The 23,196-nt window shown below is 58.9% G+C and overlaps 1 protein-coding gene across 7 annotated transcripts in view; it reads right to left on the reverse strand.

Annotated features, from left to right (window-relative positions):
- Nucleotides 1–23,196, reverse strand: part of PTPRF (protein tyrosine phosphatase receptor type F) — an 85,931-nt gene that overhangs the window by 40,678 nt on the left and 22,057 nt on the right. For all 7 annotated transcript variants that reach the window (XM_044383917.3, XM_044383916.3, XM_026498298.4 and 4 more), the window contains exons 4-7: nt 22,439–22,584; nt 22,130–22,271; nt 9,360–9,548; nt 566–676 (exon numbers count right to left, since the gene is read on the reverse strand). In XM_044383917.3, the coding sequence (XP_044239852.1) occupies nt 566–676; nt 9,360–9,548; nt 22,130–22,271; nt 22,439–22,584 (588 nt within the window). The remainder of the gene's footprint in view (nt 1–565; nt 677–9,359; nt 9,549–22,129; nt 22,272–22,438; nt 22,585–23,196) is intronic.

Raw genomic sequence — 23,196 nt, forward strand, 5'->3', positions numbered from 1 at the left:
GCAGGGGCTCACGGCTACCTCAGACTGACCTTCTCTACAAGGGTCCTGGCTGGGCACAGAGCACAGCTGGCTCCTCCTCCAGGAAGGCCCTGGGCAGACCTGGCCAGAGGGCAGGCTTACCTGGCCTGGAGCACCCCCCCCCCCGCTTGCTGGGGTGGGCAGGACAGACTCAAGGAATGCCAGGGAGATATGCCCGTGTTTACACACAAATGTGTGTGCCTGCTTGTGCACGCACATACACATACAGCGAAAAGTCGGCTTGGAAGGCTCTAGACTCCCGTGGGGCTCTGGGCCCACGTGGCAGGACCTACAAGAGACACAAATGCTCCCAAGAGTGGCTGCGTCCCAAAGGGCCTGCGGGGAAGGAAGGCCAAGCAGCGGCGGACATCAGGAGTCTGCCCAGTGGGAGCTGTCGTGGCTGTTCTCGCTGCGGCAGAAAGAGGTGGGGAAGGGGAAGCTGGGCCGAGGGCAGCCCCCACTGCCCACACCAAGGGCTCTAGACAGCGTGCCCAGCAGGGCCCGTTCGGCTCGGTGGAGACGGGGCCGGGCACTGCCGCATCCTTACCTCGCACGTACAGGTTGGCGGGGGCGGAGTAGCGAGTGCCTGCGGAGTTGGTCGCCACACACTCGTACTTGCCTTGGTCCGACTCCTCGCTGCTCTCTATCTGCAAGGCACCTGCGGGGACACAGCGACAGGGGTCAGGCCCGGGTCATGGGGATGGGTCTCGACGGCATTCGGGCTTGGGTTGACCAGAGGTTGCAGATATCGGGGCCACCGCTGGGCACAAGTGCTGCTTCCGGGAAGCTCTCCCTGATGAGCCTCCGGCCTCGTGGCTGGAAGCAAGCGTTGCACGCTGGAGCATAGTCCTGCCTGTCCTAACCCCGCAGTCTAGTAGAGCTTGTCGACTGGGCCGGGGGCACCACCCCACCCCCCAGCTCCACGGAGTGTCCGGTCCTGTACTCCAGTCCCGGAGCCCGTTTGCCAGGGAGCATCCCCATGAGCGCTCCCAGACCTACCGGCCCCCCCAGGCAACGTGGAGCCCGGCGTGGGTGGGACAGCCCGCATCCCCGCGGGCCTGGGAGTTGCAAGCATGCAGTGGCCCTCATCGGCCAAGAGCCTGGGAATCTGCCGCCCACCAGAACTCCACAGGAAGGGGCTTGCTCTGGGGGCCTGGTGCCCGGCAGCCTCCGCTCACAGCACCCATCCTCTCCTCCCACCCCGTCCCCACCCCACCGGCCCCACCCATTCCGGCTCCTCTCCTCAGCCTGGTCCCGCTAAAGTGCTTCGACCCACCGCGGCTGCTGCATAATTCAGGAGGCTAATGGAGGCTGCAGCTCCCACTCGGGCCGGTGCCCTGAGGGGCTGCTCTGGCCGCAGACGGACACACAGGAGCCAGGATGGGGGGGGGTGCAGCTGAAAAGGACCCTCACAGAGGGCCAGTTCTGGCAGGCCCAGGTAGGGGAACCCAAGGCAGCAGGAGGAGGGGGTGAAACCACTCGTCTTGGCCACCCCCCACCCCCCCCTCGTCTGGCAATAAACACTTGAAAACACTGTTCTTAGAGCACACCAGGCAAGCCGTCTATGACAGTAACGCCCCGAGCCACAGGCAGTACCCCCTCCCTGGAACAAGCCGACAGACAACCAAACCCACACAGGACAGTCCGACGGACACTGAATAACCCCACAGCACACGGCCTGACAGAAAACCGCCACCTGTACAGAACAGCCAGAGTGACCCCAACGGCCCCTTCCCAGGCCTCAGGCTGGCTGACAGTCACCACACCCACAAAAGACAGAGACACAACCTGCTGAACCCCACCTGGCCGGCCTGGGTAAGAGCCACAGGAAGAGTTCCAAGTCACACTCTCACGGCCCAGGCCCCAGGGGAGAACAACCAGGGGTCCCAGCTGCAGGCCCTTCACTGCCCGACATCCCTCTTCCACACCCAGACCCAGGGCAGCAGGAGGGGCCCTGAACACACGGGGGGGCTGGGGGCTGGAGGTGGGGGAAGCGCCTGCCAAGGCTTGACCCCGATGTGGGACAAAGGGGCCGGCCTGCTCCACGGCCCTGGCTTCAGCCCGCCCCACTGGACATCAGGAAGCATGAGGGCCCACGGCACATGCCAAATACCCATCTCCTGCAAGAACAGCCCTGACGGGCACCCAACAGGTCATGTGTATGGGATGGATGGACGCTGTTACAGAAAATGTTCCTTCAAGCAGGTGGGGTCAGGCCCCTGGCTGGTGGAGGGGGCTGCACTAGGTCAGCTCCGCGGGGGAGGAGAGACCTGGTGGCTGGTGCCGCAGGCAGGGACACGAGGGAGCGGCTGGGGGAGGAGGCTCCCTTGTACAGAGAGCCCCTGAGCCTGGATGTACACGGAAACCCCCACTTCTGGAACTAACACCAAGACCCAGGGGCAGGGGCAGGAAGAGCTAGTGCGGGCTGACAGGATGGGGGGCGGGGGGGCGGTTTGGAGGGTGAGTCCTGGCCTCGGAGGATTAACGGACCAGATGCCTCACAGGGAGGCAGCGGCTCCTCTCAGCCCCGGCTTCTGTCCTGAGACCACCCTGGCCCTGGACTGAGGGTCCAGATGTGCCCAAGGATGCTGAGACATGTGTAAAGAAATGACGGGAATAAAATCAGCCCAGAAGCAACCATTTTGCCGTGGGCCTGCTCCGAGCCAGACACTGCCCAGACCCTCACACCCTCCTCTAAACCTCGTGAGTTGTGAGGTGGGCCCTGGCCCCGATTTAAAGAGGAAGAAGCAGGGGTGCCTGGGTGGCTCAGTCGTTAAGCGTCTGCCTTCGGCTCAGGTCATGATCCCAGGGTCCTGGGATCGAGCCCCGCATTGCTCTCCCTGCTCAGTGAGGAGCCTGCTTCTCCCTCTCCCTCTGCCCCTGCTTGTGTTCCCTCTCTCACTCTCTGTCAAATAAATAAAAAATTCTTTAAAAAGAAATAAAGAGGAGGAAGCCGACTTCTGAGAGATGGATAGCTTCTCTGAAGGCTACACAGGTGAGTCAAATTTGCACCCAGATCTCCGAGTCCAGAGTGTGATTTCTGAAGCCCCAGGCCGCAGGGCTCTGGGGCATGAGAGCAAAGCCAGGGCTGGCAGGCCGTCTCATCTAGTCAGGGCGGACCCTGGCTATTCCCTGTGTCACCGTACACTAAAGTCTTCCCAGAGCGTTCCTCCTCTCGTGTGGCTGGGCTACGGGGATTTACAGGGTGGTCCGCACCCTGCTCTAGGGCTAGGATGTTAAGGGAAGTCAAGCAATCATTGAGGGCTCCAAGAGAAAGGAGCTTCTTGGGAGGAAAGACGAGGCCTGGTCATGCTGCCCCACCTTCTGGGAAGATTCTCCATCTGTGGCCTGGCTTGGGGCTCAGCACTTGGCTTCCCTGTGGGAGAGGACGGGTCCCTTCTGTGGGGTTGGCCTGGAAGGCCCGGAGTAGGGCTTGCCATCCCCAAGGCGGGGCTCAGCTGAGTATTTCTACAGTCCAGACTTGCAATGGATGAGTCCACAGGAGGGAATGACCGAGAGTGGAGGTGTGTGGTGGCCGGTGGTGCTGAGGGACCGGAGCTGGAGATGAGGAGGCTGGAGAGGTCAGGATGGGGATGGGGGAGGTGACGGACTGGACGGGATGGCGTGGTGGTGACGGCGTGGCGTGGCGGGATGCACGGACAGCATTCTTACCTCTGATTGGTGAACCACCTGGCGAGGTAATTTGAATGCAAATAAGATCAGAGAGAAGCATTAGTACAAAAGGAAGGAAAGCCACAAAAAGCCAAATCAGATAAAATAAAACATGAGAAGGGGCCTTCAATACGCGGACAAATCAAGGCCTGAGTTAGGCCGACGCAGGTGATAGGTGCGCAAGGGCCAGGCCGAGCCGGGCTGAGTGTGGGTGAAGCGGTGTCCCCCAGGGCACAGGCACTGCTCTGAGGGGGGCAGGGCGCAGGGCTGGGGTCCTGGGGCCGGAGGTGACGGGAATCAGGAAGGTGGAGTCAGGGCTCCTGAAGACCCAGCCGGCTGAAGCCAATGCGGGGAAAGTGAAGAAAAGAGGGAGCAACCCCACTCCTTAGCGGCACCCGAATGTTCCAGGTGGGCAAGATTTCAAAACAGAGCACTTACCAAAACAAACCAACGAGGTTAAGCACACAGAAAGGGCTAAAGGGAGGGCTTTCCGCAGGCCACCACCAGGCCAGGTCTCCCTCAAGCAGACACACCAGCCCAGCCCCACCATGGGACTTGGGGTGAACTTACAATCCGGTGGCGGATGCCCTGCAGAGCCCACTCAACCTGGATAAAAAGTGAGTGGCTACTGAGCTTTCCCCCAACCTGACTGGTGAGAGCCAGAGCCCAGGGCCTCCCGCTTGCCTATTCAGTGCTTCAAGCCCAGACGGCCAGACGCACGCTCTCCAAACGCCAGTGCAGGGCTGCCATGAGGTCCGAACAGGGGCCTCCTCCGAGGCTGTGCACAGGCCCCATCTTCTACCATGGCCTCATCCAGAGGAGCGAGGAGCCTATGGGCGGGCCTGGGCCCAACGCCGTCCACCCTGCCCCTCTCCCTCTCTGCCCACTGCCGGGAGGAAAGCGTGCCAAGGGACAAACACTGATCACTCTCTCACTGAACCTGATGACACCTGCCTAGGAGGAAGTGTCCGTGTCCACACAGGAATGATGAAACAGGCTGAGGAACCGCGAGTGGCTTCCCCAAGGCCCAAGGTCACGTGGCCTGTGAGTGACATGGCAGGAGCCAACCAGGTCAGGCTGCCTCCTGCAGACACGGAGGCTGGAGGGGAGGCAAAGGCAGCTGCTGGGACCTGGGCTGGGTGTGGAAGGGCTGCAGAGAGACTGGGAACAGCCATCATCACAGGGATCCCCCAGGCGTGGTCCAGGGACCGTGAGTGTCCCTGAGACCCCTTCAGAGGGTCCACAACGTCAAAACTATTTTCAGGATACTAAGAAGTTATTTGCCTTTTGCACTCTCATGAAGTGTGATACTGCAACAGACCAAATGCAGAAGCAGCTGCGAGAATCCAGCAGTCTTCCATCAAGTCCCCGGTTAAAGAGATTTGTGAAAACATAAAACAATGCCACTCTCCTCAGGAAATGTTTTTGTTTTAGAAAACATAATTATTTCTCATTAAAAAATGCTATTTAACATGTAATAGGTTTTTTAATTATTTTAAAGTTTAAATATTTGAAACCCTTTCTTAACATCTAATACGGTAAATACTGATGGATAAAACTTACACACACACAAGCTCTTTAAGGTCCTCTAATATATTTACAGTCAGAGGTCCTGAGACCACAAAGTCAACAACCGCTAATCCACTTCTACAGTGCAGGCCCGGCCTGGGAGGGGGTGGCAGTGTAAACGGTCCAGGACTGGGCCCCCCGGCTTCTGGCCTCTGCTCTCCCAAAACCTAACCTGCTGTGTGATGCGTCTCTGGACCTCTCAGGAGAGTCGTTTCTCCACCAAACTGAAAGAAGAATTTGCCTTACCAATTCACAAGGTGGGTGTGGGAGACTGGAGGGACCCAGGAGTCGACACTGCTCCTGAGACGTGCCAGTATGCTCAGGCCAAAGGGAAACCATGGCCACACACCACCCGTGTGCCCTCCTGCAGACCCAGCGGGGGGGTGGGGCAAGTGGGGGTACAGGCTCTTCCGGTCAGAGCTGGGCCAGCCAGCAGGGTAGGGGACTGCAGCCCTCAGGCCCACCCTGGAGTCTGCTCTGTGCGTGGCTCTGGGTCCCATGGGCCAGGGCCGGCAGGACTCCCCCGCAGCCAGAGGCTGGCATCTCTGTTCGGGCCCCTCAGTCTCAGCTCAGGTGTTAGAGGCTGTGCAAGGAGACTGCGCTCTGTGTGAGCACGTGGACATGGTGGATCAGGTCGTCCTCGAGGGTGAACGGATGGTGGCTTGCACATTCAGGCCACGGGGACGAGCGGAGCACGGGAGGTCTCCTCGGCGCCCTGTCCGGGCTTGGCACAGCGTGTGGGCCACCAGCTCCTTTTGGGACCCGGAAGGGGCTCTGAGCCCCACTTGGAGATCAGCCTCCGCTTACTGCTCCAGTGACACCGTCTGCTCCTGACTTGATTTCCACGGTCCCTGAGTTTGTCTCCATTCCTCCTGCGCCCACCCTGGGCCTCAAGCTCAAATTCCCAAGAGGCTCTTGTGGCAGCATGTCACATCGCTTTAGTGAGGAAGACGCCTGTGGAGCAGAGCTCAGGCGTGGGCGGCGCTCGCACCAGCTGCCCTTCTCTCCAGCTCCTGTCCCGGGGGCCATGCCCCGTAGCTCAGCCTGCAGGTGCCTGGCAGGTTCTGGGGACGGGGCAGGGAGTGCGCGAGAGCGGGAGAGGACGGGACCGTGGAACTCTGCAGTGTTCCCAGGCCCCAGGTTTGGCATTTGTGACGCTAGAAGGCCTCCGGGTGCCTGCACAGGGGAGCTCCCCGGCCCTGGCTCTCCACATGTGACCCAAGGTGACTCCTTAATTCAGCTGTGAAGTGGGCATGATAATCACAGCCTGTCCTACTTCTCAGGGTTGCAGGAGAATCAAGTGCAACAAAAGGCAGGGAAATACTTTGTGATCCGTCGGCGATGCATAAACTGTGAAGGCTCCTGTAAACAGCTGAGTACTTGGGGGCCTGATTCCACTTCATTAAGGGGGATGTCCCTGTCAAATGTGCGGGCACTGGCCCCAGCACCCTTTTACATGGTAATAGGACAGGGCCCGCAGTTCCTGGAGTCAAGGGCCCAGGGCCAGGGCCAGGCAGCAACGCGGGGGGGAGACAGTCCTGTTACTACAGAGGCAGGATGATAAAGTCCCCTCGGGTGCCATCCCAGGAACTGGACCCTAGGTCCGTAAACCTCAGGTTACAGCTTCCAGGTGGCAGCAAAGGTCAAACAAGGTCTTCCTTAGACCTAAGAAGCAGGGGGAGTGGACATTTGTCTGTAGGTACAGGGCCCAAAGGTCTCGTTCATAAGAGATATCTGTCCTATGGGAGCGGGGGGTGGGGGGGATGACAGACCCACACCCTCCCTGCGAGGAGTGCCTAGCCTAAGTGAGCACAGCTGGAGCTGGACGGTAACAACGTGGACTGGGGTGTGTCCTGAAGGAGTAGGCCTTACTTAGGCACAGAAGGGAGAGGCTTCCTGATTTGGTGAATTAAAGCAGACGGCAAGGATGGGGTCAGGGTGGCTCCGTGCAAGTGGGGGGTGGCCAGAGCCCTCCCCATAGGCCAGGCAGTGAACTAAAGCTTCAACTGCTGTTGTCTCACTTAGTCCCTTTTAAAGGTGAGAGACCAGAAGCTCAAAGAAGTTAAGGAACTTCGTGAGGCCACAGAGCTAGTAAGCGGTGTAGCTGAGACCCGAGGAGGTAAAGCTGGCGACGTGAGCTGGGAAGATCGGGAGGGTTCTGTGTGCCTCGTTCAGGAGCAGGCGCCTGGCCATGCGGGCAGCTGGATTCCCGGGGAGAGCCTGGAGGCGGGAAGCATAGAGCTTGGGGACTGGGATACGGCCAAGACAGCGGAAGGACAAAGGGGGTCCAGCGTGACAGCCGTGTGGGTGACAAGAGGATGGGATGCTTCCTCACTGGAGCAGGAGTCAGGGCGTGTCCCCGGGAGGTAGTCAGTGGGAGAAGGCCGAGGCTGTTTGAGAAGAAAGTCACCACTCATGGAGGGTCAGGGTGACACTCAGAAGACAGCTAGATTTTTAGTCTAAAGCTCGGGCAAGCTGTGTGGTGTTGGGAGACAGAACGAGGCGTGCGGGAGTGGAGGGGGTACTTGAAGCTACAGGAGGGGGCGAGCTGGCCTGCGGGGACGGCCCTGTTAGTGGAGCGAGCGCTGGCGACGAGGGCTTGCTGGCTGGCGGAAGGAGCAGAGGAAGGGGAGGCCCCAGGGAAGACAGGCGTGAGAGGAAAGCCGGGGAGGAGGGGAGGAACAGCAGTCGGCAGAGTCACGGGCTGTGAATGGGTGGCACAGGTCCTGGCACCCAGTAAGCACTACATAAATGATGAATGAGCACGCGAGCCAGCGAGCCTTCCCAGAACTGCCGCCACGGACAGCCGTGCTGTTCTGGGGCGGAGGCCAGGCCTGCGGGGAGGACCATCTGGCTGTTTGGGGAGCCTGCCTGGGGGACTGTGGGGAAATACAGGGGAGCCGAACCAGGCCGGCCGCTGGGCAGTGCCGGGCAGTGGCTGCAAATGCAGCCGGACCATTTCCTGCCTTGATGATGGCTGTTTTAATTAACTGCGTTACAGCTGCCTCCATCTTGTTGAGTTTTAATTAAATTAAATGAGCTAACACTTTGTAGGCTGTCTCAGGCGGCCGTGGCTCGGGCTTGAATCCTGCCCCTGCTGGGCGGCTCATCTCTCCCTCCTCCCCTGGGCGCTGCTGCGGCGTCTCCCTGATGGGAGGCGGTGGGGAGGGGCTGGCACCCCAGGGGGTGGCCTAATGCCTGCAGGACCCCGAAAGGGGCAGAGGCACATCTTCCTATGCAGTGTTCACCTCACAGCTGACGGGCAGCAGGGGCTCTGGCCAGTGCTGGCCAGCTTGCCTGAGCCCACCATCCTGCAGCTAGCCGTGGAGTTTCTGGACCAAGGTCTCTGGGTCCAGCCTTTGCTGTCCGCAGATGCAGGATGCAGCTAAGCTGATCGTGAGCCTCCTTTCCCGCCTGCACCGTTCCCACAAAAACTGAATCAATTATCCTGGCAAGAGCCTCGGAGGCAGATCGATCAATGGGGCGACACCTCCCGCCTGGTCATGACAGCATCGCTGCTGCCAGGGCTCTGAGCTAGCTCGACTGAGATATCCAGAGGAGACAGGTGGCCCTGGTGGCCAAGGGATGGCAGCAAGTCCTCCTGGCTCCAAGCTCCTGAGGTCCAGCCTTTTGAAGCCTGATGAAGCAGGCATCTTTGGCCTCTTTCCCTGGCTAAGCCCTGCTGTCTGGAGAAGCAAAGAGAAACTTCATGTAGGCCTCCTCTCAGGCCAGACTACAGGCGAGATGGAGGATGAAGACCCACGGAGCAGCTCTGCAGAGCCCAGCGCTGCGCCGGGCACATCACTCACGCTGCAAGGAGCTGGCCAGACCGAAGTCTAGACTCTAGCGATCCCGGGAAGGTAAAAGAATCGCTGACAACGAGCCCTCACTGTCAAGCTCCCTTCCCTGGGCCACGTGGGCCTGTACCAAAATCTGACTCGTTCACTGGATGCCCTCTGCTCAGCCCCGGAGGGTCGGCCCCAGGCTGAGGCCTCCTGTGGCTCCCAGGCTCCCCAGGCCCGAGAGGGAAGGCTATGCTGGGTGCCAGGTGGACACCTTTGCTGAAGTCTGTGTGGCCCCTGCCCCTCGCCTCTGCTCACCTGAACGCAGCTGCTTGATACGGCCATTGCTCGTGGCAGGGTCTACAGGGAGGAAGTCCTTGAACCAAGAGATCTCAGGGTCTGGATTCCCGCCTGCTGCGCACAGCATGGTGGCTGTGCGTGCCTTCTCCACCACCTTCAGCTGAGGCCCCATGTCGATGGAGGGGAACCCAGGGGGCAGCTGTTCCTCTGCAGACAAAGAACAGAAGTGCAAGTTAGGGCCGGCACTGTCTGCCGGCCAGAACCCTCCACCGTGGGCAGCTTCTTCTGACTCCCAGGTTGGCTGGGACCCTCAGACCCTTGTCTCCCAGTCTCTGACTTCAAAGGGTGGAGCCTGGTCCAGGTGAGGAACCAGAGTCCCGAGTCCCACTACCCAGGCCTGCCCTTTGCAGGGCTGGGGCGGTGGGGTGACGGCCAACAGTTGAGCACACCCTGCCCTGTCAGGGAGTTTCCAGGTCTGAGAAACAATGCCGCAGACTGGAGACGTCAGCACTTATCTCCCCGGGCCCCGGGAAAAAAGAGGATTGATGCTCTGCGGACCACAGCAGAAAGTGCTACACGGATGCCCGGTTGCGGGGGCCTGCATTTCCTATGACGGCACCCAGAGCCACAACTCAGCCCAAAGGCCCCCTGTGCTGCCTGGTCCCCTCCACTGCTTGCATCTGGCCTTTAGCTCCACTGCATGGCAGAACCCCACATCACAGCCTGGATTCTGGACCTGACTCGGGGTCCCCCCTGCCCTACCAGTGACCCCCCACAACCCCCAGTCCTGACCTTGACCCATTCTCTACTACAGTCGTGACCCTGACCCTCTTCCCTCACGTACTGGGGGGGCCACGGTCAGGCCTGGGGACCGTGTTGGAGCATGTGGAGGCTACGGAGATAAAAAAGCTCTATGAGGACACCCACGTTTGATGAAGGGAGGCAAAGCTCCTCCCTGGCCGCCTTTTCCCACCTTGCCGGGGAATGGCGGCTCACGCAAGCGTCAGTTCCACAGGAGCAACAGTAACGGCCATCGGCAGACCCCCACTCCCACTCCACAGAGACTCCGGCATGCAGTCCCTGAGGCTGGGGGAGCCAGACTGGCCGCTCCCCACCCCTGGAAGCAGGAGGGGCTGGGAGCACAGGCTCTGGGCCAGTGCCGGCCTCCACAACTAACTAGCTCGTGACCTAGGTGCGTTCCTCATCCTTTCCACGCCTCCGTTTACCTGTAACCCGGGTTCAAGTGCCCACCTTGTAAAGCCATCGCGAGGACCACATCCAGTGACGCACAAGGTGCTGGAGAGTGTGATGGAGAATCCGCACCAATGAGCATCAGCTGACGTTACCATCGCAACGAGCACCGGCTGAGCCACCAGGGTACACAGGTACCGAGACTGGGGCCCAGAGTGCGTTTGAGAACTTGGCGGAGCCTCTCTGTCAGTGTGGACGCCAGACACGCCCCATGGAGGATGGGGAACACTGTCAGTCTTCCAGTGGGGGGAGCGAGGGTGGCAGAGACCGGGAGATAGCACCACCTGGACCTTCCTCCCTTCGGCCCAGCACAAGATGGGTGTGTGGGGACACTAGCTGTGCCAGGGAAAAGGCACATGGCATCCTCAGAAGTGATTCTAGAAAGTAAAGGCTGGCAGGGCTGATCCTCCCTATAGACTCTCAGAGACCCAGGGGGACTGACTGGGAAGGCAGGCAGGAGAGGAAGCTGGAGGAGCCCCAGTCGGCAGGGGTAAAACATCCCTCTATCTGCTGCCAGATCCCAGGGGGGCTCTGCCAAGGCTCTAGCTGCCAGGGCCATCCCAAAGGGACCAGGGCCCCATGAGGAGACGGGGTCCTGGGCTGGAGAGCAGTAGGACTCCGAGCATGGCCTTGCCTCCCTAGCCTCTCCCAGTAGCTGGCAGTATGCTTACTTCCCCACCTGCAGCCCTATAAATTCCAGATGTGAACCCAGCATCTCCTTGGCTGTAAATATCCCACAGTGTCCTGACTTCCAGCTCTGATTTTTAAAAGGAAAATGTTAAACAGTGGCAAGGAAGTAGGACTTGGGGTATTACCAGGCAGGAGGCAGCCTCCTTTGGGCCTGCTGACACTTGCTTTAACAGGAAGGCCCAGGCAGGGCCTGAGGCCCAGGGCCCCCCTCGAATGTCCTTGCCCTCCTCAGCAGCTGGAGGACACTCAGAACAGTTAGAGCCACCCTAGCTCACCAGGGTGACAGTCCTCGATCCTACCTGCTCAACCCTGCTGAGCAATGGGGGGGCGCAGGGGTGACAGTCCGCCAGAGTCCGGGCCCAGGAGTCAGCTGGCCCCCATCTCCACCGGGAAGGTAGATCAAGGAGAAGGGAGGAAGCACAAACACCTGCGGCCCTGTGTCCTGGAATCTACTCTGAATTCCTAACACGGGGAAGGTCTTGGGGATTTACGCCAAATTAAGGACAATTAATTTTCCTCCCTCAATTATCGCGCCCTCAATGGCTCCGTCCTTGGCTCAGATCATGCCTCAGGCACTGCCGCCAGAGCCCAAAACCGGCATGTGTGAAGAGCTGTCCATAAAACAGCGGGACCCAAAAGCTGGTCCCTTGTGCCAACTAGGCTTCTAGGCAAGGCTCGGAAGGCTGCAGTCCTGCACCTCCAGCAGGGGAAGCGTGTCTCACAGGAGGACTCCGGCCCCTCTGGAGTGACCCACTGCTGTCTCTTCCTTCTCTGCTCCCCGGGAGGCCTCCAGCACATTTAAACGTAGCCAAGGTCAGCAGCTGTTTACTGACGCCCGTGGTGTGTCTGGCCAAGCTGGGCACTGGGCATCCACGAGTCCGGCACATTTATCCCCTGCACACCCCCAGTACCCACAGGGGCCAAGCCCACTACAGTCACAACGACTGAGGCTCAGGACTCCAGTAAATCCCTCAGTCCGACGTCACATGATCACTGCAAACCCATCAACAATCAGGAAAACTGAGGCCCAGAGAGGAGGCATAGAAGGTTACCATTACGGAGCATTTACTGTGTTACATATAGAGAGTTAAAATGCTTTAAAAAACGATTTAATCTTACCAAAACCCTATTCCGTAGAGGAGTGACCTGGGGCTTAGAGACCTGGCCAAGGTCACACGGCTAAATGAGAAGTGGGGCTGGGATGACCCGGGGGGGCGGGGAGTGGGCCCCACGCCTGGCAGGGCTGGGCCTTGGGCTCCCAGGAGGGGTGCCCCTGGGGAACAGTGCCACCATCCTGCTCCATACCACGCCCTCCGCCGGCTTCAGGGCTGAGCCGGTCCCCGGAAACCCCCTGCACACAAGCGGCAAGACGAACTCGACTGTCCCCCACACGTGGCCACCCGCGGGCACGCACCCACATCCCCACACCCCAATGTATGCTCATCGAGTCCCCTCCAAACCTGTCCCTCGGGCTGCGGGTGGAAGGGAGGAAGGGCCCCTCCCCCTCCAGGCCACCCGGTAACCATGGCAACGGCGGAGAGGCGGGCTCGCGGAGGAAGGCTGCGCGTGCCCGTGTCCCAGCGGGCGCGCATCCGCGATTGGTCCAAGCAGCTGCCGCCGCTCCGGCCCCCACCTGGGTGAAGCGGGTATGCCCCTTCCGGGTCCCTGCTCCCCCATTCCAACTCCCCAGCTCTCCGCTCGCCTCCCCCTTAGGCTTCTTTCCCGCTCAACCGAGTAGCTGGGGCTCCCCACACCTGCCTCATAGCCTCAGCAGGGCATTCGCAGCGTCTATGCCTGCAGGGCGGAGGCCGCTCCATTCTCTGACAAGGGGGTCCTTGGGAGGGAAAGAAGTCCACGAGGCCTCTCAGGGGCTTTAGAGGTATCCGGGGCCCAAGTCTCTACAGCTGTCTGTGGGTCCCGCCAGCGTGCACAGGTAGGGTGCACACATTCCCAAGGGTCTGCCCCCACGGATCTCTGTGTACCTGTGGTGGGGGCGCACGTGCACGTTAATGGCTCCTGCAGCAAACTGCACTGGTCTTTACATACTGCAACGGGAGGTCTAAACTCCTCCCCTCTGTCCCCGCTGGGCAGAGGAAGACGACAGGGTGCGTGTGTGGGGGCGGAGGGTGTTGGGAGACTAAGGCTCAGAGAGGGGCAGCAACTTGGCTGAGGACCCACAGCAGGGGTGGAGCTGCTTCAACTCCATGACTCACTTACTATCTTGGTGGCTTCCTGGAGGAGGAGAGAGACGCAAGGGTACTAAACCCTTGAGCATGGGAGGCAGGGAGAGCTTTGGGGGGGGAGGGGTGGGGCTGCCTGACTGAAGGCTATGGGAGGGTGAGGGGCCAGTAGGAAGGTAAGTCTGGTGGGAGCTAAGCAAATGTTGGGGTCCTGACAGATGAGGCTAGGGCAGGGGTGGGCAGGGATGAGCTTAGGCTGGCTGCAATGGCTGGGGGGAGGGAGGCTGGTGAGGCCCCTTCAAAGCACACACAGGTTTCTTTGTCCAGCTCGGCCTCGGATGCCTGAGGCTGAGTCTGGGCCAGAGGGAGGGGGCTGCACCAGGGAAGCTGACAGATGGAGATGCCTTGCAGGGTCCCGGGGCGGGCAGCACCGTCTGCCGGCATGACCTTCTCACCCGTGTTTACCCAGCTTCATGGCGTCTCTGTGCGCGTGCAGGCACACACTGGCACACACATCCACAGGCTCCCTGGGGTGGCGCCATCTGTAAGCCTGACCTCCTCCCCTGTGCGGGAGTGTTGGGCCTGGCCTCACCCTGTCTCTGAGCACAGACACCTAGAAACATGCACAGCCAGGGACCCACAGAGATATACGTGGAGAAAGAGACAGGTGCAAAAATAGAAACGTACATGCATGTGCGGAGGGGCACCTGCAGCGACAGGCACCTGTGGAAACAGACTCCCGCGAGCAGACGCAGAGGCAGTGCACACAGCCACTCCACACACATGTGGACACACGCAGTCAGAGGGGCGTGGACACCGAGGCCCGAGCACCCCCAGACGCGGCAGATGCAGAGACGTGTGGAGACGCATGAAGGAAACGCACGGGTAGTGGGGCCGCGGGTTCCCCCAACCCCTGTGCACTCCCAGGAAACCAAGGCTGCCTCAAACCTCATCCCTGAGGCAGGGTTTGGGGCCAAGACACCAGCTATCAACTCGGAGGCCCTCCCCAGCCCTGGGGGCTCCTGCTCTCCCGGAGAGCACCCCCAACCCGCTTCCAGGCAGTAAGGGGGGGCCCAGGGAGCCTTGGGCCCATCTTCCTTCGCAGCTTTCAGTCTCGATTTTCAGCTTTTTCTAAGAGAAAACTCCCACCTCTTCCAGCACTCAGATTTCATCAAACTTGGCATCTTAAAAGCCTGTTTTGTTTTTGAATCTGAGCTGTTTGGGGCCTGTCGGTGGCAGCGAAAGCCCGAGAGTGGCAGCGAGAGCTGAGAGCAGCCATGGCCTCCCCCTCCCCCAGGGCTTCCCTGGCACCTCACACTGCCCTACTCAACCTGCTTGGGGAGGCCTCCCCACCACACACCCCCCCAAGTGAACCCTGGGGCTATCCCCAGCCGTACACCCTACCCTCACTCTGGCTTCTGGGCCCTGGCCCAGGCTGGACTCTCCTCCTGGGGTTCGCCCACCTTGGCCCTACTCCAGGAAGATTCCTTTTATCCATTTACCACCCCCTAACCCCCGCCGGGTTCAGGCCCAGTCACTCCATCAGCAGCCTCCCACTCACTCCTCAGACCTGTCACCCAGCTGCCACCCCTGCTGCTTCTGGCCAGTTCACCAAGGTCAACCATGACTCCATGGGGCTAAGTCCAAAGGACACTTCTGAGTGCCCATCTCGCCTGACCTCTTGACAGCACCCCGCCCCACTGACCACTCCCTCCTCCTTCACATATCTCTCTTCTCTCCACTTCCACAGCCTCCCTCTGCATTTCCCTCCTCCCTTTCAGGCCCCTCCTCACCAGATTCCTATGGAAACCCCCCCCCACCGCCCCCCAACATGAAGTACTAGCCAGCTGGGGCTCCATCCAGGCCCTCTTCTTCCCTTCTTGGCTCTGGCTCCCTGAGATGTGCCATTTCTCAGCCTTCAAAACTCTATTTCCAGATGTCTCTTGGAGTGCCAGGCGAATCTGAACAAGGCCTCCTGGATATCTGCCCCTGGATGCCCGCGCATGCCTGATAAAACAGATTTCTAGCTGGACTCCTCACTCTGCCCCCTTTAGACCGGGTCCTGAACCCTAGAAAATGGTACCACCAACTACTGGCCCCAGAGCCATAACCCAGAGTCTCCCACCTCCCCCCCAGCTCCACAGAAGCCAGGCAGCTCACCACTCTCTCTCCATCGCTTGCCACCCATTCCCCCTTCCTCCCCTGCCTGCTGCCTGGGTTTGGGCCATTGCCACCTACTGCCTGGGCTGCAGGGCTGCCCCAGCCTCTCACTGGTCTCCTGCCACCCCACTCTGCACCCTCAGGGACCTTTCTGAAGCATACATTTGATCGCGTCATTCCTCTGATTAAAATCCTCTCTCCCCTGGCAACCAGAGGGAGGCACCTTACCAAGGACAGAGAATGTGCTCACACAGGGGCAGTTAAAACCTCCACCTTGGTTAGCTGTTCCCAGAGCTGCTGGCTCCACTCTGTGGTCATGAGGCTGGGGGAGAGAGGAGTCAGCGAGGGGGCCAAACACAGAGCAGGGCCTAGTAAGTACCTGTGACTGCAGGGGGAGGGGGCAGGCTGGACACAGGGAAGGTACCTGCTGTCTGGCTAACAGAAGCATACTGCCTACACCACAGGAGGGCCGTTCCCAAGAGAGTCCAGTTGGGCCTTTGAAGAAGGATCAAAACTAGAGAAAATGGGGGATTCTAGGTACCAAGAAATCCAGAGTCTGAACTTCAAGGCCCTCTTGGCAGTGCCCACCTAACACCTCTCCCAGCCCCATGCCCAGGGCCCAGAACTCTCCAGGAAATGGCTGCAGAGCCTCATGTTTGTGTGGTCCCCAGTGCTACAGTGGTCATGATGGAGGGGGAAGGACAGGTCACACAGACCACAGTCACTGGACCAGAAGCACATAGGTCATGCCTCAGCTGTGAGGGGAGGGGCAGGAGCTGGCCTGGGATCTGGGACTTCTGCGGCTGCAAATCAGGGAGGTGACAGGCCCAGCTTCTAGAAAACCAATCTGTTATCCAGACACATATGTAGGCAACAGGAGAGGGCACAGCCTGCCACTTGGGAAGTCATCCTCTGCCTGTGGTAGCCCTTTATCCAAACGCCCCCAACCACAGTCCGGCCTGGGCCCAGGGCAGAGAGAAGGGTACAGGAAGGGGTGCCGGATCCCCGGGAAAACTCCCACCCATCCTGAAAGCAAGTTCCCTTACCAACTGTGCTCCAGGTTCAGCCCAGCCCAGGATCTAAGACAGGGGCGCATGTTGCTTATCAGCCCTCCTGTCCCTGAGGCTGTTTCCAAAGGTACTGAGTATGGGGGTGAGGAGCGGCAGGGTGTCTCAAGAGGTCCTTCATCACCCCACAGGTCCCAAAGCCAGCCAGGGTCAGGGCCACTGCAGAACTCACGGGTCCAGGCCCAGCACTGATGGCCCCGCTACCCCAGTCTCTATCCCCACATGCCCACACGAAGGAGGCAAGACCAGACAGAACTCCATGTAGGCACCCGGATTCCCGGGCCCATGTGGCATCCAAGGATGGTCTGGTCCTAGTCAGTCAGCAGACATCAAGGCTGGGTGGAAACAGGTGAAAGGGAGCCTGGCCTTGGCAGGAGGAGGGGAGGAAGGGAAGGGGTCCCAAGGTCCGAGCAGGATCCCTATTGGGTGCACCCCTCCTCCTGGCCTGGCTGCAGAGCAACTGCTGGGGAGCCACTGTACTTGAGAACAGGTCGGCCTGACCACTCTGTCCCACATTCATCTGTCCAGCTATCCCGCTGACCAACAGCTCTGAGCAGGGAACTCATGGGTCCCCAAGACAATGAGCCCAGTCACAGCCTCTCTAACCACCCCCCCCAGTGTAAGACTGACCCCCACACATTCAGCTCAGGCTGCTTACCGTGCACACCACACCCCACTCCACACACAGCACACGCCACACACCTCACGCACTGCCTTACCCAGGGCACACGGGGCACCCCCAGCACACACGGGGTGTGTGTTAGCTGCTGTGTCCGTGACTACAAGGCAAGCGCTGCCACCAGCACTCGGAGCCCTCAGACCCAGGCACCCCCAGGACAGAGCCAGAAACAGCTCATTCCTGCTCCCGGGCTCCCCCCAAGCGCTCCACCTCTCCGCCTCCCCTTCCTTAGCCCTCCCAGGACCTACCCAAGTCACCAGGGCCCTGCCCACATCTCCGCTGTGTGGCCCCCTCCGGGGCTTTGCTGACCACTGTCCTGCCTGGCCTGGAACCCACTGGCTCAGGCAGATCACACTGTCCAGAATGAGCTCCAAGCCCCTCACTCCCCACCTCCTGGAGGGAAAGGCCAAGAAGCAAAGCCTGCCTCCCCTCCCCCTCCCTCGAGAGGGAAAATGTCAGATTCTCTGTCTCAGTGGCGGCAGCGGGCGGGTTGGAGGGGGAGTGATTCAGCCGCTGCCTCAAGAGTGCGGAGTGAGAAGAGCTTTTCCTGCCATTACCGGGCGAGGGAGAGGCTGGCGCGCTAATGGCTTCAATTACCACTCAGACAGGAACACTGGGCGGCAGGGCCCTGCGCGTCACAGCCCGGACGGGCTCGTCCCCGGCCCGCTTGTGCCGAGCACCGCCACCCTGTCCCCAGCCTGGGCCTGGGGGGGGCGGTGGCCAGGCAGCCGCAGGAGCACTGCGGGGCCACAGCGGGCCACACGTGGACACATGGGGAGTGGCAGTCGTGTTGGGGGAGCCGAGGGCAAAGGCCGGGACATGGGAGCGCGGGGCCTCGAGCAGTGGGGCGTGTTCCCCGAGGCGGAGCCGCGTATGCCGGACGCTGGGCCCACTGCGGAACCACACGGGACAGGCGGCACAGGGCCAGAACTGCAGGCCTGGGCTCCCTTGTGGGGACATACGGCCTCCTCCCTGAGCCTGGTGGCCGCAGCAGCCCTGAGCCACTCCCCTGATAAGCCCAGGACGTAGCAAGCTTGTGCACTTGTTCACGTACCCGTGGTTTGGGCGGACGTGCGGTGTGTGACACCTGTAAGGGACTCGCTCCTATTCCCAGCCCTCGAACCAGCCTCATCCTCTCCCCAGGCCTCCCGGGAGCGGCCCTGGCTCTCCTCTGGCTCAGCCCGCAGCCCCAGTCCGACTCTCCTTTCAGCCCTCTCGCACACACCTTGCGCGGGGGCAGGGAGTCTGGGCTGCTTCCTCCCGGCCCCGCCTCCTGGCACCTTCGAGGCCTCCCACTCCACTCCTTTCCGCCAGGCCAGGAGCCTGGTCAAGGTTACACAGACCAACGCGGTAAGTCAGCACTTCGTCTTCCGGGTGCTGCGTTTCAGGAGGAGGAGAGGCTGGCGGAGGCCCACGGTCCCACCCCCACAGCGGCCGGGGCACAAGCAGGGCAGGGACCTGCCCCACACGGACCCCAACGTCCTCAGACACCTCCCACAGCCCAGAAGCACAAACATCCCCCGGGCCCCTGCTAGAGGAACCTCCATTCAAGAATGTCCCTCAGGAGGGAGGGGTCCCCTCCCAAGTCTGAATCCTCCCCAACTTGGGGCCTGAAAGACCATTCTCATCGTCCTCATCCTTTAAAAGATAAGGGCAGTGGTGGGGGGGAGTGCCCACAAAGAAACTGGGGCGATAGGGATTCTGGGGGGGGGTGCTTTTCTTTCAACACCAGCACGGAGGTCCTCTTTCTTCCGAGAGTCTGATCAGATGCCCTCTGGGGCAGGAGCCACCTCCCAAATGTGGGGGTAGGACAGACGGCTCCCTGCGGGGGCAGACGCCCACAGGAGGGAGGGCAGGGCTGAACTACTTTGTCCCCTGGTTATGGCTACGGAAACTGAGGTCCTGGTCCCGGGCCTGTCCTCCGGGTCCCTACTCCACAGGTCAGTTCCCGCTGTGGGAATGGACAGTGAGCAGGGCTGCACCACGTAGATGATGCCATGGACGCCAGGGACCGCCAGCTTCTGGGCCCGGCAGCAGCTACCGTTCCCGCTGGAATCCCGGGACCTATTCAGTCCTCCAAACCAGCTCAGGGAGGAGGCATTACCTCCCTGTTTACAGATGGAGCAAACGAGGCTCAGAGGCAGAGTTACTTGTCCAGGTCACAAGCTAAGAGAGGAAGTGGTCCGGAGCCCCTGCTCTTACCCACTGTCCCTCTAAACAGGACCCCCGCCACATACACACAGGAGACACACAGGCGCAAGGGAGTTACTGAATGGACGCACGCGAACACATCAAGCCACAGCGTAAAAATGGCCAACGTGAAAAGATGTTCAACTGCTCTTGTAATCAAAGAAATGCAAATTAAATTGAGATGCCATTTTTTGCCTATTAACTTGGCAAAGATTTTTTTTTAATGATAATTCCCACTGCTGGTGAGGATGTGCAGAAAAGAGGCCCTCTCATGCCCTGCTTGGTGGGAGTGTAAACTGACACAATCTTCTGGAAATACTGAAAGGCTTAAAAATTCATGTGTCCTTTGATCCAGCAATCCCACTTCCATGAATCTAGAATAAGGAAATAATCAGGAAGGTGAACCCATCTTCTGTGCAAGGAAGTGCGTAGCACTTTATTCATAAAAGCAAGAAAATGGGAACAATATGTGTGTCCAACAATAAAGGAATGGCTACATAAATTAAGGCACCTCGTGTGATACCTGCGGCCATCAAACTAATGATACAGGATACTTAATGGTGAGGAAGATGTTCCTGGTATGTCATTTTGAAAAGCAGTCTACAAATGAGGGGCGCCCAGCTGGCTCAGTCGGTGGAGCATGCATGCAACTCTTGATCTCGGGGTTGTGAGTTCGAACCCCCTATTGGGTGCAGAGATTACTTAAAAACAAAATCTTGGAAAAAACAATAAAAGCAGTCTACAGATCATTGGGCAGGACGTGATCCCATTTTTCTTATACAACTGACGCTTGGACACGGGTTTGAACTGCACAGGTCCACTTATACATGGAATTTTTTGGATAAATACAGTACAGTACTACAGTACTATACAAATGTATTTTCTGCCATGATTTTCTTTTCTTTTAATTTATTTTTTTTAGTAATCTCTACACTCAATGTGGAGCCTGAAGTCACGACCCCGAGCTCGAGTCACATACTTTCCTGACTGAGCCAGCCAGGTGCCCCCCTCATGATTTTCTTAATAAGATCTTCTTTTCTCTAGCTTACTTTATCAGAAGAATACAGTATATAATACATACAGAAGATATGTGTTAATTGATTATACGGGTTTTTTTTTTTTAAGATTTTATTTATTTGGGAGAGGAACGGGAGCACAAGCAGGGGCAGAGGCGGAGGGAGAAGCAGACCCCCCGCTGAGCGGGGAGCCCAACATGGGGCTCCATCCCAGGACCCCGAGATCATGACCTGAGCGGAAGGCAGACGCTTAGACGACTGAGCCCCCAGGCGCCCCTCATCGACTTTATGTTATTGTTAAGGCCTCTACTAGATACTAGGCTATTGGTAGTTAAGTTTTGGGAGAGTCAAAAGTTATATGCAGATTTTCCACTGCTTGGCGGGGGGGATGGGTGGGGGGGTGGGGTGCGTGTGTGAGCACACCTAACCCCTGCGCTGTTCAAGTGTCAACTGCATACATAATGCCTGCACAGAAAATGGACCCTAAGGAAAGAACCAAGTGTCACCGGTAGAGGCAAGATAACAGGTGAGTTTTACTTTTTCCTATGTGTTATTTTATACTTCTCAAATTTTCAACAGTGAACGGGTATTGTTACCGCCATTTTTTAAAAAAAGGCAACAATCAAGGCTGTATTTTGAAAATACGCACAGATGTATTCAGGCTGATGAATCCATTGTGGCTGGGGGCCGATCCTGTCCTTCCCCATCCCGTGGTTTCCTACGCCCCCAAGAAAGTGCTCATTTCTCAGCCGCGTCCTGTGAGATCTGCCCTCCGGCCTCTCCAGATTGCCCCGCCTTCTCTCTGTGCCCTCCAACTCCAGCCACCTCCCAAGCCGAACTGCGCAACTCAGCACTCCCTGAAAGCTCCCTTCTTTCCTGCTTCTGGGCCTTGGCGCATGCTGCTGCTATCCTTTCTGCCTAGGCCCACACCCTGGCTCCCACTTACCCTTAGGGCTCAGCTCAGACAACAGTCCCCTCTCCTTTGTGCTCCCCTAGCTGCCCCCATAAGACTTACTGGAGACGTCTCAAGGGCAGAGCCCAGGTCAGATGACCCTCTGGACTTCACAGCAGCATTAGGGAGTATTTGTGAATGAATGCAGGAGCCAGGAGGTGAGGAGACACAAAAATCCACACACAGAGTCCTAGCCCCCAGCCTGGGGCCCTTGTTCATAAGAGCTACAGGGAACACAGCTCTCTGAAGCCCCGCCCCGCCAGTTTCCACAGGAAAATCCGATCCACTGCCACAAGCCATGTAACCCCAAGCCACGTAACCCCAACGATAGAGAACTGCAGCCCCACACGTCAGGTCAGACCTCTGACCCTACCGAGCAGTGCCACGGCTCCGCAGGAGGATGCAAAGACACCAGGCACACACTCAACAATCCAGGCCAGATCCAATGACCATCCCCGTCCACATCTGACCTTTGCCGACGCCAAGATGGCCAGGTCTCCTTTCTGCCAAACACACACCAGCCCCTGACAGGGCCAGGGCTGGCTGACAGGCTCTCCCCGCATGCCCCTCTACCCACCCGCCACGCTGCTCCCCGGCACACACCTTCAAGAACCGAGAGCTTGGCACTCGTGTTGATCTCTCCCAGACTGTTGGTGGCTGTGCACTCATAGATGGCTTCATCCCGCTGCACCCGCAAAGGCTGGATCCGCAGCACAGACCCTGCCCCATCGTCAAACTCAATGACCTGCCAGAGGACAGACACAGGGTCACAGCCTGCTTAGGGTCAGACATCCTCCCACCTCCAAAAGGCCCCTGAGGAGGGAGACCAAGGAGAGGGGATGTAGGGCCGGACCCCAGAAGGGCATAGGCAGACCGTGAGCCCTGCCTGCCCCTTCCTGCCCAAGGTTATACCTCAAAGCGCTGGGAGCTGACTTTCTTCCCCTTCTTCATCCAGGTGATGCGTGGCTTGGGGTCCCCTGTGGCTTGGCACACGAAGGAGGCCACTCCTCCTGACAGCCCAGTCTGGTCCTCAGGGACCTTAATGAAGACAGGTTTGCCTGGAGAAATGGAGACACCAAGTCACCACGGGACAGTCACTACAGAGATGGCCAACACTCCACAGGTGGCAGTCACGGGGGTGGCAAGAAGATCTATAAAGAAAATATTAGGGGCACCTGGGTGGCTCAGTTGGTCAAGCGTCTGACTCTTGGTTTCGGCTCAGGTCATGATCTCAGGGTTGTGAGACCGAGCCCTCATCAGGCTCTGCGTGCAGAGTGGAGTCTGTTTGAGATTCTCTCTCTCCCTTTCCCCCTTCCTTCCCCCTCTTGCTCTCTCTCTAAAATAAGTAAATCTTTAAAAAAGAAAGAAAGAAAAGAAGAAAGAAAGAAAAGGAGGAGGAAGGGAGGGAGGGAGAGAGGGAAAGAAAATACTAATAGTGACACCTAACCCTTATAAAGTGTTTACTATGTGCCAGGCACTATTCAAAGAGCTGTAGCATATGAAGTGAGTGCCATAATTACGTCTGCTTATAAAGAAGAAAATCAAGACACAGAGAGGTTAAGGGATTTATCCAACATGACACAGCCGGTTTGTGGCAGAGCTGAGATTTGAACCCAGGAGTTCTGAGTCTGAAGTCCATGCTCTAACGGCTACACTCTGTCTCCCACCCC

The sequence above is a fragment of the Ursus arctos genome, unplaced genomic scaffold (genome assembly GCF_023065955.2).
Source record: "Ursus arctos isolate Adak ecotype North America unplaced genomic scaffold, UrsArc2.0 scaffold_12, whole genome shotgun sequence".
Taxonomy (NCBI): Eukaryota; Metazoa; Chordata; class Mammalia; order Carnivora; family Ursidae; genus Ursus; species Ursus arctos.